Source organism: Triticum urartu, chromosome 7A (assembly GCF_056163025.1).
Source record: "Triticum urartu cultivar PI428250 chromosome 7A, HENAU_Tu73, whole genome shotgun sequence".
NCBI classification, from domain to species: Eukaryota; Viridiplantae; Streptophyta; class Magnoliopsida; order Poales; family Poaceae; genus Triticum; species Triticum urartu.
This window is the reverse complement of record NC_141879.1, coordinates 739,550,515-739,563,204: the sequence shown is the minus strand read 5'-3', so window position 1 is coordinate 739,563,204 and position 12,690 is coordinate 739,550,515. Positions and strand designations below refer to the sequence as shown.

Genomic DNA, 12,690 nt, shown 5'->3' with positions numbered 1-12,690 from the left:
CCAGCCTGCTGCAAAGCCCAGCCGCGGACTGCCTGGAATCCCCAGACGCCCTGCTCTTCGCAGAGAACTTCTTCACCGACGATTTCTTCCTCTTCTTGGACGCCGACGGGCCAGCCAGGGGTAAATCTTCAATGCCTGACAGCGAAGGGGAGGTGGGGCGAGCGGGAAGGTTAGAACACGCCGCCGAAAGAGGGGTGCCCTTCGTCCCACCATAGGCCGCAGCCCCACCACCCAATCCTGGCAAGGAACCCTGAATCCCACCGCCCGCCGGAGCACAATATTTCATCAGATCTTGTTCTTCAGGGGACATCCCATCCCATTCAGACTGGGTGAAGCGAGGATCCGTGCCATGCATCGAGTCATCATGGCACCCATCACCATCCTTGCTCTTATCATCGTTACCGGAGGCCGGGGGAAGGTGGAGGAGGAGGTGAAGCAGGGCCAGGAGCACCCTCCACCCGGACCCGAAGCCGAAAACCACCCGCCGCCGGGAAAACGTCAACATAGCCACGGATGCAGAAAGGGTCAACACACCAGACCCGAAGACGAGCTGGTCCAAGAACAGACAACGAGTCTTGATCAACCACGATGGGTTTCCCAAGGAGCACCCCAAAAGCCATCAGGAAGGTCGAAGTGCGCATGTTAGGAGGCACATCATCCACTAACACCCAAACATCAGAAAGAGAAGCAATAGCCTTTGACCCATTGGAGGCGGCTTTGACCGATACCACAAGTTGATTCAGAGGGAGCGTGAAACTGGCACAAGAGGATATCATGCGGAGGCTCTCTTTAGAGGGAAATGTAGCAGCAAACTCAAATTCAGATAACTGGCGGATCTGCCAATCCCACCCGCCTTCGTCCCACAAACGAAGTTCATCAAGAAGGGCCTGGGGGGAGATGCGCTTGTCCTGAACTGATATGACACCAACATTGGAAAGCGAGGGGTTGGGAGCAGCTACAGGAACCTCCTTATCAAGGGCAAAGAAAGAACAGCCAGGGAGGCCGATCCCATAGTGAACGAAGGAAGGAGGTTTGACACGGCTTTGACAGCCCACCGTGAGGTGGCTGTCCTCCCTACAGATGAGGCAAAACGGGGGATTTTCACAGCGGGACTGGAAGTGGCCAGGACGATGACACGCAAAGCAAGTGAGGATAGGGTTGGAGACCTGGGAGTGAGGGGGGTTGCGGCCAGGGCCTCGAGGGGGAGGAGGAGGGAGAATACCATCACCAGGGAGACCAGCACCAGCACCGGCGCCACGCCCCGCAGCAGCGCCGAAAGGGCGGCGGGCCGGGGCCCCCGACGCACCACGGGTAACGAAGCGAGACGGTCCACCACCAGCCACCGCCGGCGCCCGCGGCGGCCCGCCACCCTGGGGGACAAGCGAGGGGGGAGACGAGGAAGGCCCCGAGGAGCCCGCCCGACTCCCCAGCGCCGCCTGCTCCCAGGGATCGACCGCAGCCACCGGAGCACCAGACACAGGAGGCGGAGGGACCGTCGGCCCAGATCCAGAAGCACGAGGGGATGCACCGGCCGTCTCCGCCGAAGCCCCCGCACCCGGAGCGAGCGAGGCATGGAGCTTGGCACGGAGCGAAGCTCATACTCCAGATCCGCGGCGGCGTCGCCAGAGCCGTCACGCCCCCGCTTGATGCCGGAGACCGCCTCACTGGAGGACCCGCGGGAGCGATCCATCGTGGCCACCGTCGCGAAGGGAAGGAGGAGGGGAGGTGGAGGAGTAGATCTAACGAAACAGCGGATAGGGAGACGGCGCCGACGCAAGTCAGAGGAGGAGGCAGGAAACCCTAGAAAAGGAGGAGCCGCACCCTTCCGAACCCATATATAGCCAGAGCTAGCCAGGCCGAGCTCGCCAAGGGGGGCCGGAGGAGGAATGGGCTGAATCTGGGCCAACCTCGGCCCAGGAGCCACCGACAGGAGGGGGGAAGTCAACAGAAGAAGCCAACGAAGGGACCGAAACAGGCCCACCCGGCCCAACAGCAGCCAAAGGAGCCCGCGACCCAGCCCGGGGCACCAGCGCCAGCCCCGATCCCAGATCTAGGGTTGGCACCGGCGCCGCCGCCGCCGAGGGAGCGGGGACCACAGCCGAAGACGAGCCAGGGAGGGCAGCCGCCGGAGGGGAAGACGCTGGCGACACCACCACTGCCACCCCAGGGCCCACCAGAGAATCATCCAACGACCAGGAGGCAGCGCGCCGGCGACCACGTGCGACGCGGCACCAACCATCCGCATCCACACCCGACCCGACCGACTGCCCCTACCACCCGGAGCAAACTTACGCCGGCGACCCACCGCCAGAGTAGCCGACGACCCTCCCACCAGAGCCGGACGGGAAGGAGGGGGAAGAACCTCAGAATCCGAGCCGGAGTCATCCGAGTCGAGCGCCCAAAACCTGTTGGCCCGGGGCGCAGCCAGGGCCGCAGCACCGGGAGGGGGAGCCGAGGAGAGGAAGGGGGCGGGACTCGCCGCCGGCGAGGAGCCCGAAGGAGACCTCGGGGGGGGGGGGGGGGAAGGGAGAGGGGAACCGCACGAGACAGGGACGCCGATGAGAAGAAAACGCCATCTTTCAACCTTTGTTCACCTGAAGCTAAAGCTGTAGAGAACGATTTGATACTCGTCACACCTTACATTGAGATCGGTGCAAAATTTTCTTTTCAGTTTTTCTTTTTCCTTTCTTACATGTTATATCACTCGACTGAGACCTAGTCATACCCATAAAAAGGTCCGCAAGATGAGTTACTCGTATCATATAACCTGGCGCCGGTAAGCGGCCATCAAAACAACACCACGTGCCTCAGATTGAACGAGATCGGCAACCTGGATGGACACATGCTCCGTCAAGGTGGTCTCCGTTTCCAAGGGTGGCAGCGAGAAGTGTCCGTACGTTGAGCTCCCACTGCGGAGCTCCCTCATGGGCACCAGCGCCGCGACGGTGTTCCTTAAAATGCCCTGCTCCGTTGCCATGGGAGTCAACTCAGTGTCGGTGCAGTGCTTCCTCGTCCATGGGTCACCACTGTTGTCGGAGGCGAACACGGCCTCCATGGTCTCCTCGCACTCGCGGACGAGCCTCGACATGAGCTCCGTGGTGTAGAAGGGCTGCTTGAGCACCTCCTCGATGAAGGGCAGCCAGAGCAGCCGCCCCGTACGCTTGTCGTACTTCTTCAGGATCTTGGCCAGCCCTGCATCGTGTAGCTCTAGATGTTCAATGATCTTGGCCAAGTCATAATAAGACCAGTTGGTCCTGTGGAGAAAAGCTACGACTGGTCTGAATAGAGACAGTCTCTGCAGGTCGAAGCGTACAATTCACGATAGTTTTCTGTTTGTGTAAAGCATTGAATTTCTTTCGATACTACCACGAACTTACAATTTCAAGAACCTTCCAAACTTCCTTTTTGTCAAAGCGTGCCCAAAAATGTTACTCCGTACTAGAAAAGAGCCTCCATATTGTCATTGTCAAGCCAGAGGAGATGAAACAAACCTGTGTAGTTGACGGCGCTGTAGTTGAGTAGCAGCCCCATCTCCCCGTGCAAATCCACGATCTCCCTCCTCACCTTCCTCATCTGCACTGCACGCTCCGCCTCCGACGGCTCCTCACTGGCCACGGCCTTCACCGTCTCCCTTACTTCCTGCACATTGTTTTAATTACATCCGTTACAGGTTAATGCACTGTTTCAGTATATTTTCTCAATCAACAGTAGGTACCTTAATACCTTATGGCGGATGATGAACTCTTCCTTCTTCTCCAGGAAGAAGGCGTTGAACCTGTCGACCTCGTCGTTAAGGAGCCACACTGAAGGCGGCCTCCGCCATGGCACGGTGCGGCGTGGAGCCCGAGACAAGTCGGACGAGCACTTGAGGCGCTTGTACGCCAGGAACTTGTCCCTCCACCCCGGGAGGCTCTCCTCCACGTTCCAACTGGCTAACTGCAAGCAATCCCCAATGTTAGAAGGGAGACAGAGGTTTGGTGGAATTGTTCGTTTTTTATATTGCTTGAGCCTCGTGAACATATATATAGGAGTACAATGACCAACTTGAAGTACAAAACAAGGTAGGAATAAATCCTAGTCTGTCCTATACTTTCTAATATACATTATACTCAAAACCCACCCCCACCCCCCCCCCCTCCCCCGCAGTCACAGCGATAGCGACGCAGACGGTAAGACTGGAGAAGAATCCGAAGGCAAGCCGACGGACACCCCCCCCCACAGTCGTAATGGTCGACGCATCGCGGAGTCGTGGCTGGAGTGAAAACCGACGAGGTTGCTCAAGAGCAGGCAGTAGCCCTTTGTGCTGTTTGTCGATGTAGCCGAGAGCGTGGGTGGTGAAGCCGTGGTCGAGGTAGCCGTGCGAAGAATGCCGTGGTCGATGTCGAGTCGGGGTAGCCGGTGTCGAGGAAGTCGCCATGGAGCCGCGGGCGCAAGGGGCGCCGAGTTAGCATGGGCGCAGTGGTGTCGAAGTAGGGGTGCGCCGGGAAGAAAATGTTGTTGACGACGCGTCGCGGCGGGTTTGCCAAGGCCGGGGACACATCGTGGACGAAGGTACGCACCGGTGTTGCCAGCACCGGGCATGCGTAGACGGACGACGATGAAGTTGACGAAGCGCCGACTAGGCCTGCCAGGCCCAGGGACACATCGTGGATGAAGGCACACATCGGTGTTGCCAGCACCGGTCATGCGTAGACGAGGGACCTGCACGAGTTGTACGCCATGTCGGAGAGGTCGGAGGGGCCAATAGAGAAGAACTCGACGATGATTGCGGCGTCCATCGGCGTGGGGCCGATGTCACCAACGGTGGTCGGAGTAGACGAAGTGCTCGGGGTAGATGACGGCGACGCTGGCGATGGGCTGGTGCTTGGACGAAGATGAAGGGCGTGGACCGGCGGCGGCGGCTATGAAGGTAGCGGCGGCGGCGGCCTGACGGTGGCGGTGGCTAGGTTAGGAGTGCAGCGGCGGTGCTCGAACTAGGCAAAGAACCCTGATAGCGTGACGAAGACCGGCGCTGACGATGGCGTTCCCGAGCAAAGAAAGATGCGCGACGCATACCACGGGAGGTCGACGCGCGGTGACGGCGGAGCGGACCGCGGGCCGCGGCGCTACAACAGCGGTTCACGAGTCCGTGCAACCGCGGGACGGTCTCGGGGCGGCAGCGGGGACCGCGTATCGCGGCACTACGGCCCGAAGGGGCGACACACGAGTCGATGAAGCCGCGAGGAGAACCACGGGGCGGCGGCGCTGCGGCCCGAAGGGGTGACGCAGCGGCAGCCCGATGCTCGATCGGTGTAGAGGCGCACTGAACTCGGGGACGATCTTCACGGGACTTGCGGAGGCGCGTGTAAGGTCGGTCACGCCGCGTAGATGAGGCGGATCGCGGCGGCGAGCGGGTGATGAAGCCGATCGCGTGCGAGGTCGGGGACGCCGCTCGGCGGAGGCATGGTGGCGGCGGAGTCCGAGATGAAGCCGGCGACGACAGACGGCGTGGGGCGTCGTGCGGACGAGCTTGTCAGCACCGGCATCCGGGCTGCCAAAGCAACGCCGGCGCCCGGGCAGCGAGGCCCGAGCGACCAACGAAGCGCCCGAGTTAGGGCATCCGATGAGCCTGATGTAGCCGTCCCGACGCAGCCGAGGACGAGGACGGCGAGGTAGACCGCCGGGCCGCCGTGCAGACGCGGCAGAGGCGGGTGATGTGGATCGATGGGCGGGCCGGCGTGCGAGCGACGACTATGATTGGTTGTCGCATGGCGCGAGGCCGCCAGGTCGGGGCGATGCAGGTGTCCCAGTCGGAGCCAGGCGGTGACAGCCGGCGCAGGGCGACGGGCGGACCGACGCGCGGACGGCGGCTTGCCCTGACGGGCCGCCTCGGCGTGCGTGGCCGCCGGGTCGGAGGAGAGGCCTGCTGGTCGCGCCGGGTTCAGAGTAGAGGCGCTCGGGGTCGACGGCGGCGGTGGGCGATGCAAACCGATCAAGAATAGGTCGGAAAACCAAAAAGAAACCGCGCGATCAAGCTAACCGGTGGGAGAGAGAAAACCTTGGAGCAAGGCTCGGGAAAAAGACTCTCTAGGGCAGCCGGTCAACACGACCGGCGGACGTACCCTAGGTACGGGCGGCGCAGCCCCCGGCGGCGGTCATGGCGGCCGACCGCCCCGGGAGCGGCGCGCGGGTGCGGAAGCGGCGGCGGCTAGGGTTTAGGATCGACATGCGATAGATACCATGTTAGAAAGGAGAGAGTGGTTTGGTGGAATAGTTCATTTTTTATATTGCTTGAGCCTCGTGGACATATATATATAGGAATACAATGACCAACTTGGAGTACAAGACAAGATAGGAACAAATCCTAGTCTATCTTATACTTCCTAATATACATTATACTCAACACCCAACAAGGATAACAGGTCTCAAATCAAACAAGTGATGCACTGTGACGAAGAATATGAACCAACTATTGAGGAGCTGGCGTATTTTGCAAATTTGGTTAGAGATCTAGAGGAAAACATTTTTGTATTTTTGTATTTTTGTATCAATCAAACAAAAGATCAAGCGGAAGAGGGGCGAATAAAAAGGAAAATATTTTTGAATTTTTCTGAAAACGTTTTAGAAGTGGGGGAGAGAAAAAAGAGAGGCAAATGGCAAATAATGTAATGCAAGAGATGAGAGTTTATGATGCCTACTTGGTAGGCTTGATGTAGAACCTCCCGGACAACGGCGCTAAAAATTCTTCATTCTACTTCTTGAGCTTGCGTTGATTTTTTTGTTGAAGAGGAAAGGGTGTACAGCAAAGTAGAGATAAGTATTTCCCTTGTTGAAGAGGAAAGGGTGTACAACAAAGTAGAGATAAGTATTTCCCTCAGTTAAGAACCAAGGTATCAATAAAGTAGGACGCACAAGCAAGTCTTGAATCTATGCACCTTCACAAACTAACAAATACTTGCACTCAACTCGCAAAAGGGGTTGTCAATCCCTTCACGGTCTCGAACAAGAGTGAGATCTAATAGAGATAGATATAAAAGATAAATAAAAGAGAAACTAAAGATAATCTAAATAAATTGCAGCAAGTTATTTTTTGGTTTCTTGGTTTATAGATCGGAAAATATATGAAGGAAAATAGACCCGGGGGTATAGGTTTCACTAGAGGCTTCTCTCTTGAAAGAAAACATACGGTGGGTAAACAAATTATTGTCGAGCAATTCATAGAAAAGCGCAAAGTTATCAAGATATCCAAGGAAATGATCATGAATATAGGCATCACGTCCGGGTCAAGTATACCGACTCCTGCCTGCATCTACTACTATTACTCCACACATCGACCGCTATCCAGCATGCATCTAGAGTATTGCAAGAACCAATCTAGTTGGCCAAACTAAACCGATAATTCAAAGAGAAATACAAAGATATTGGATCATGCATAAAAGAGTTCAGAAAAGACTCAAATAATATTCATAGATAATTTGATCATAAATCTACAATTCATCGGATCTTGACAAACACACCACAAAAGGATATTACATCTGATAGAACTCCAAGAACATCGAGAAGAATATAGTATTGAGGATCATTGAGAGAGAAGAAGCCATCTAGCTACTAGCTATGGACCCTGAGGTCCGTGGTAAACTACTCACGCTTCATCGGAAGGGCAGCAAGGTTGATGTCGATGATCTCCATGATCAAATCCCCCTCCGAGAGGGTGCCAGAGAAGGCCCCAAGATGGAATCTCACGGGAACAAATGCTTGCGGTGGCGGAATAGTATTTTGGTGGATGCCTCTGATGGTTTGGGAATATTTGGGAATTTATAGTGCAAGAATTAGGGTTGGAGGACACCCGAGGGGCCCACATGCCCTCAGGGCACCCCCTGGGGCACGCCTGGCAGGCTTGTGGCCTCCTTGGCCATCATCTAATCCCCTCTCCAAGCTCTGTGGATGTCTTCTGGTCTAATAAAAATTATCATAAAGTTTTATTTCGTTTGGACTTCATTTGATATACCTTTTCTGTAAAACTCAAAAATAAGGAAAAAAACAGAAACTGGCACTGGAATCTAGGTTAATAAGTTAGTCCAAAAATAATATAAAATAGCATATTAATGCATATAAAACATCCAAAACATATAATATAATTGCATCGAACAATCAAAAATTATAGATAGGTTGAGACGTATCACCATAGTAGCAGCCACGTCACCACGATGTATCACACAATGGGATAGCTTGCCAGGCGACGGATCTTTTTAAAAGAATCAGTTGGCCGACCCTTATAGTATATCAATTTGCATATTTGGTAATCATCAACATAATGAAAACATTCGCCCATCAACCGATCTATGGCGGAGCACCTTCTTCCGCGTGGCCAGAGATAGTAAACGAGAAGCCCATGCTGCCTCGCAGCACGTCCTCGACGATGGCATCCAGCCTCGCTGCCATGGCGTCATGTGGTTGCTCCAGTTGCCGACCATGCCCTTCCTGAAGAAGGTGATGTTGGAGTCGGTGCTCATCCCCAGTGCGCCGTTCCTGTTCAACTCCAGGTTCCGTAGCTTCTCCAGGCTGCACAGCTCCAAGATGGCACCCACCACGCGGGCAGCCTCCTCCTCCGTCGTGAACGGGCACTCCAGGAACCGCGCCAGCCTCCGGACGTTGCCCGATCGGTCGCGCAGCATCTCCTTGTACCCAAGGAAGAGCACCTTGTCCGGGCGCTCCCTGCTCGCCTCCCAGTACTTAGCTGCCTGCCGCCACATGGGCCCGCTTCTGTTGCGGCCCTCGCAGAACACCTCGAAGAGCTCGGCGAAGTCGAGGTTAGGGTGCGGCTGGTGGTCGCCGTGGGCGACTACCTTCTTGAGGAACCAGTACCATGACACTAGCACGTCCTCGGACTCCCGGCGGATGCCTTGTTTTTTTCGTGTTTTATGTGTTTTTTACTTTTTCTTTTTCATTGCTTGTAAGTTGGGATAGTATTTTGATCTATGGGTATATTTGGGATGTTGGGTGAGTGTGAATCACACAAATACTATAATGTACATGCGGAAATTGGATTATTATATAGTTATTCTTCGCATACTATTTAAAAGTGCGAACTTGTTAAAGAGTTTTTATTCCTTTCTTCTTAAAGGGTATGCCACTAATTCATTGTTCGTAATAAAACTTTGTTATTTTGATTTTTTGAATTATTATTTCATTTAATTTATTCTTTAAAGGTAATTCAAATTCCAAAATTTATTCCTTCTTATGGAACTTTTTTGCAAAAGATCTAATATTATATGCTTATTCTTTCCAATTTAGATAAACAAACAATTTTTTAATGTTGTGTGAAACTTTTTTTATTATTTGTTTTAGATCTGTTTTCATTTTCTTTCTTCTTAAAGATTAACACCAATGCGAGGAATTCATTCTTCCTTCAAAAAAACTCATTATTTTGATTTGTTTTAGTTATAGTCGGTTTTAGTTTTTTTAAATCGTAATACCAAAGCTACTAATTCATTCTTTCTTATAAAACCTCATTATTTTCATTTTTTAGCTTTTTTTCATACTTCTTTAATGGTATTACCAATGCCACTAATTCATTCCTTTTTAGGAGACTTCCTTTTCTATGGGAATTTCCCTACTCCCTCCATTCCTAAATATAACTCTTTTTAGAGATTTCAATAAGAGACTACATAAGAAGCAAAATGAGTGAATCGACACTCTAAGGTATGTCTATATACATCCATATGGTGTCCCTTATTGGAATCTATAATAATATGCTTATTCTTGCATTTTAAAAATGCAATTTATTTGTAAATTTTGTGCAAATTTTGTCATTGTTTGTCATATTACTTTAGTTTTGTTTCTTCTTAAAGGGTAATACCAGTTGCACTAGTTAATTATTCTTAAAAAATATTGTTTTGATTTGTTTTACTTTTTGTTTCTTCATAAAGGGAATAAGAAAGACACTAACTCATGAATTGTTAGAAAATTTTGTTAATTCAATTATTTTGTTTTTTATTTCATTTCTTTCTTGTTTGATGAAAATAACAATGCAACTAACTCACCCCTTCTTAGGAACCTTCCTCTTTTTGCGAAAAATCCACTATTAAATGCCACTAATTTTTTCCTTTTTAGGAAAATATGCGTTGACGAAAATTGACTATGATCTGTTTATTCTTTCATATTATAAGAAACACATTTTTGTGTAAATTATGTGCAAATGTCTTTCATTGTTATTTTAATTGATTTCATTTATTTTCCTAAAGGGTAATACCAATGTCACTAATTCATTAGTTCTTAAAGAACTTTATTTGTAGATTCTTTTTGTTTTTATCTTATTTTATTTATTCTCTAAGGGTAATACCAATTCCATGAATTCATTGTTTATTTGAAAAGTTAATTATTTATATTTATTTTGTTCTTATTTATTTTTGTTTGTAATACTAATGACACTAATTGATTCCCTATTAGAAAACTTTTTTGTTGCAAAAAGTTCACTATTAGTATATCATATATCCAGATTCTCACATATTAGAAGAAAATAATGTAATTTATGTGTAAATTCAATGCAAATATTTTCATTTTTCTTTCTTCCTTTTGGAGAATACAAATGTCAAGAATTCATTCTTGATAAGAGAACTTTAGTTTAATTTTTGTTTTTTAGTATTGGGGGTAATGAGAAAGTGAGAAAAAGTATAAGCTCTGATGTTATGTTATGTTACACATAGTTCCATAATACTCCCTCCGGTCCTTTCTAGTCTGCATATAAGTTTTGTCCGAAGTCAAAGTATCTCTACTTTGACCAAACTTATAGAAAAATGTATCAACATTCACAATCCAAATCAATATTGTTATATTCATTGTAAAATGTAGTTTCATAGTATATATATTTTGTATTGTAGATGTTGCTAGTTTTTATTATAAATTTTGTCAAACTTTGTAAAGTTTGACTTGACAAAAATCTAATAAACAGAGTAAAAAGGATTAGAGGGAGTATTATTTTTCTTTCTAAATTTATGTTTGTTTGTTTTAGGGTTAATCCATTCCGGTCATCCATTCTCCCTTAAAAATAAATTTGTTTACCTTTGTTTGTCCATTATTTAAGTTGCCATATGCTAGCTCCATTGATGTGAAGAAAGGTTGGCCCATAGACACATACACATGCACCACGTACAAACTGGTTACGGGAAACAATTGATTGTCATGTGGGCATCTGATGAGCCACACCTGCACGTACAAGCTGGCTTCTCACTATACAGCTGACCTAACTCTAATGAACACGGTAGGAAAAAAAAGACTCTGTTAAACATTGTCTTGTGTAGCACGCATAGGTAGAGATAGATTTATCTTAACCATGTATTCATTTATCTTTCTATCTCTTCTTCTGTAATCTCCCGATTGTATCTCCTCTCTTATACGATATGTATGCGCTATTGGGAGGTGCGCCCCCACCAATCAATATATACCCGCGGGCCTCCTGTTTGGAGGTTGCGACGCTTCAATACAATCTTCCACATGGTATACAGAGCTACCCTCTTCCCCTTCGTCTAGCCATCCCTTCTTCGACCTCCAAACTCGACAATGTCGACGTCCACCTCAATTGTCTCCACCGGCCTCAACAACAACGTCTCCGAACCCCTCACTCGTTCCATTTATGTTCTCTGGGGTGCCCAAGCTCGTTCCCAGATCATGGGGGCGGGCCTCTTCGGGTACGTCAACAAAACCCTAGAAGCACCACCCAAAACCATCACCAGCAAGAACGCCGAGGGCAAAGATCAGGTGGCTGTGAACCCTGCTTATGCGCCTTGGCTCATCCAAGATCAACAGAATGTCGCCTATCTCCTCCGCAATCTCTCGAAGAAGTTCTAGTTCAAGTAGCATCCCTTGAAACTTCCCATGCCATCTGGTCTGCCCTCGCCAACATGTTCTCTGCTCAATCCCGCTCCCGCTGCAACCACATCCGCATCTCCCTCACCATTGCCCAGAAGGGAACCCAGTCTACTGCTGCATATTTCGGCTATATGCGAGGTCTTGCTGATGAGATTGCAGCGGTTGGGAAACCCATAGATGAGGACGAACTCGTGTCTCACATCAGCGCCCTGGACGTGCGTCCTGAGCCAACCACCATCGACGAACTCTTCGGCATGGTATCTACCTTTGATCAGAGGGTTGAGATGTTCCAGGGCACCGGTGGCCAAGCCTTCAAATCATCGGCCAACGCCGCTTCCCGCGGACGGGGTGGCCCTTCCAAAGGCTACCGTGGCGGTGGCGGTGGTTCTCGCGGTGGTGGCGGCCACTACGGCGGCAGTGGCGGCGGTCACTACCCCAACAACCATGGTGGTGGCTATGGTGGCCACTACTCCAACTCAGGAGGCAGCAGAGAACACAACTACAACAACAACTTCAGAGGGTATGATGAATATGAAGGAAAATGTCAAATTCGCAAGAAAACTAATCATATTGCAAAGCAATGCAAGTGGCGCTATGCAGACGGTAATTCACAAAAAAAGAAAGTTGCCGCAGTAGCCAACAAGTCATATGGAGTAGATACCAACTGGTACTGGTGCTTCTGACCACATCACCCATGAGCTCGAGAAGGTCACCATGCACGAGAAATATCATGGTCATGAGCAAGTTCACAACGCTGATGGTACAGGTATGGAGATAAGCAATATTGGTCATTCGATTATTCGTTCCCCACATAGAGATATCCACCTGAATAATATTTTGCAT

General features: G+C 50.2%; 1 protein-coding gene and 1 pseudogene across 1 annotated transcript; both read right to left on the bottom strand.

Annotated features, from left to right (window-relative positions):
* Positions 1-2,758: 2,758 nt before the first annotated feature.
* LOC125523889 (SPX domain-containing protein 3) lies at positions 2,759-4,778 on the bottom strand. The gene is made up of 4 exons (XM_087534228.1): positions 4,689-4,778; positions 3,724-3,936; positions 3,492-3,639; positions 2,759-3,192 (listed from the first exon to the last, which is right to left on the bottom strand). The coding sequence occupies exons 1-4, from the start codon at positions 4,776-4,778 to the stop codon at positions 2,759-2,761; spliced, it is 885 nt and encodes a 294-aa protein (XP_087390354.1).
* A 3,541-nt stretch (positions 4,779-8,319) lies between these two features.
* LOC147962555 (cytosolic sulfotransferase 9-like) lies at positions 8,320-11,838 on the bottom strand (annotated as a pseudogene).
* Positions 11,839-12,690: the final 852 nt, after the last annotated feature.

What these genes read in the sequence shown, in the direction of transcription:
- LOC125523889 (XM_087534228.1), bottom strand. Translation starts at nt 4,778, where the DNA reads ATGGACGCCGCAATCATCGTCGAGTTCTTCTCTATTGGCCCCTCCGAC. An exon ending in CGTGCAGGTCCCTCGTCTAC is followed by an intron (nt 3,937 to 4,688) that starts GCATGACCGGTG and finishes GATTGCTTGCAG; the next exon opens with TTAGCCAGTTGGAACGTGGA. An exon ending in CAGCGCCGTCAACTACACAG is followed by an intron (nt 3,193 to 3,491) that starts GTTTGTTTCATC and finishes TACACGATGCAG; the next exon opens with GGCTGGCCAAGATCCTGAAG.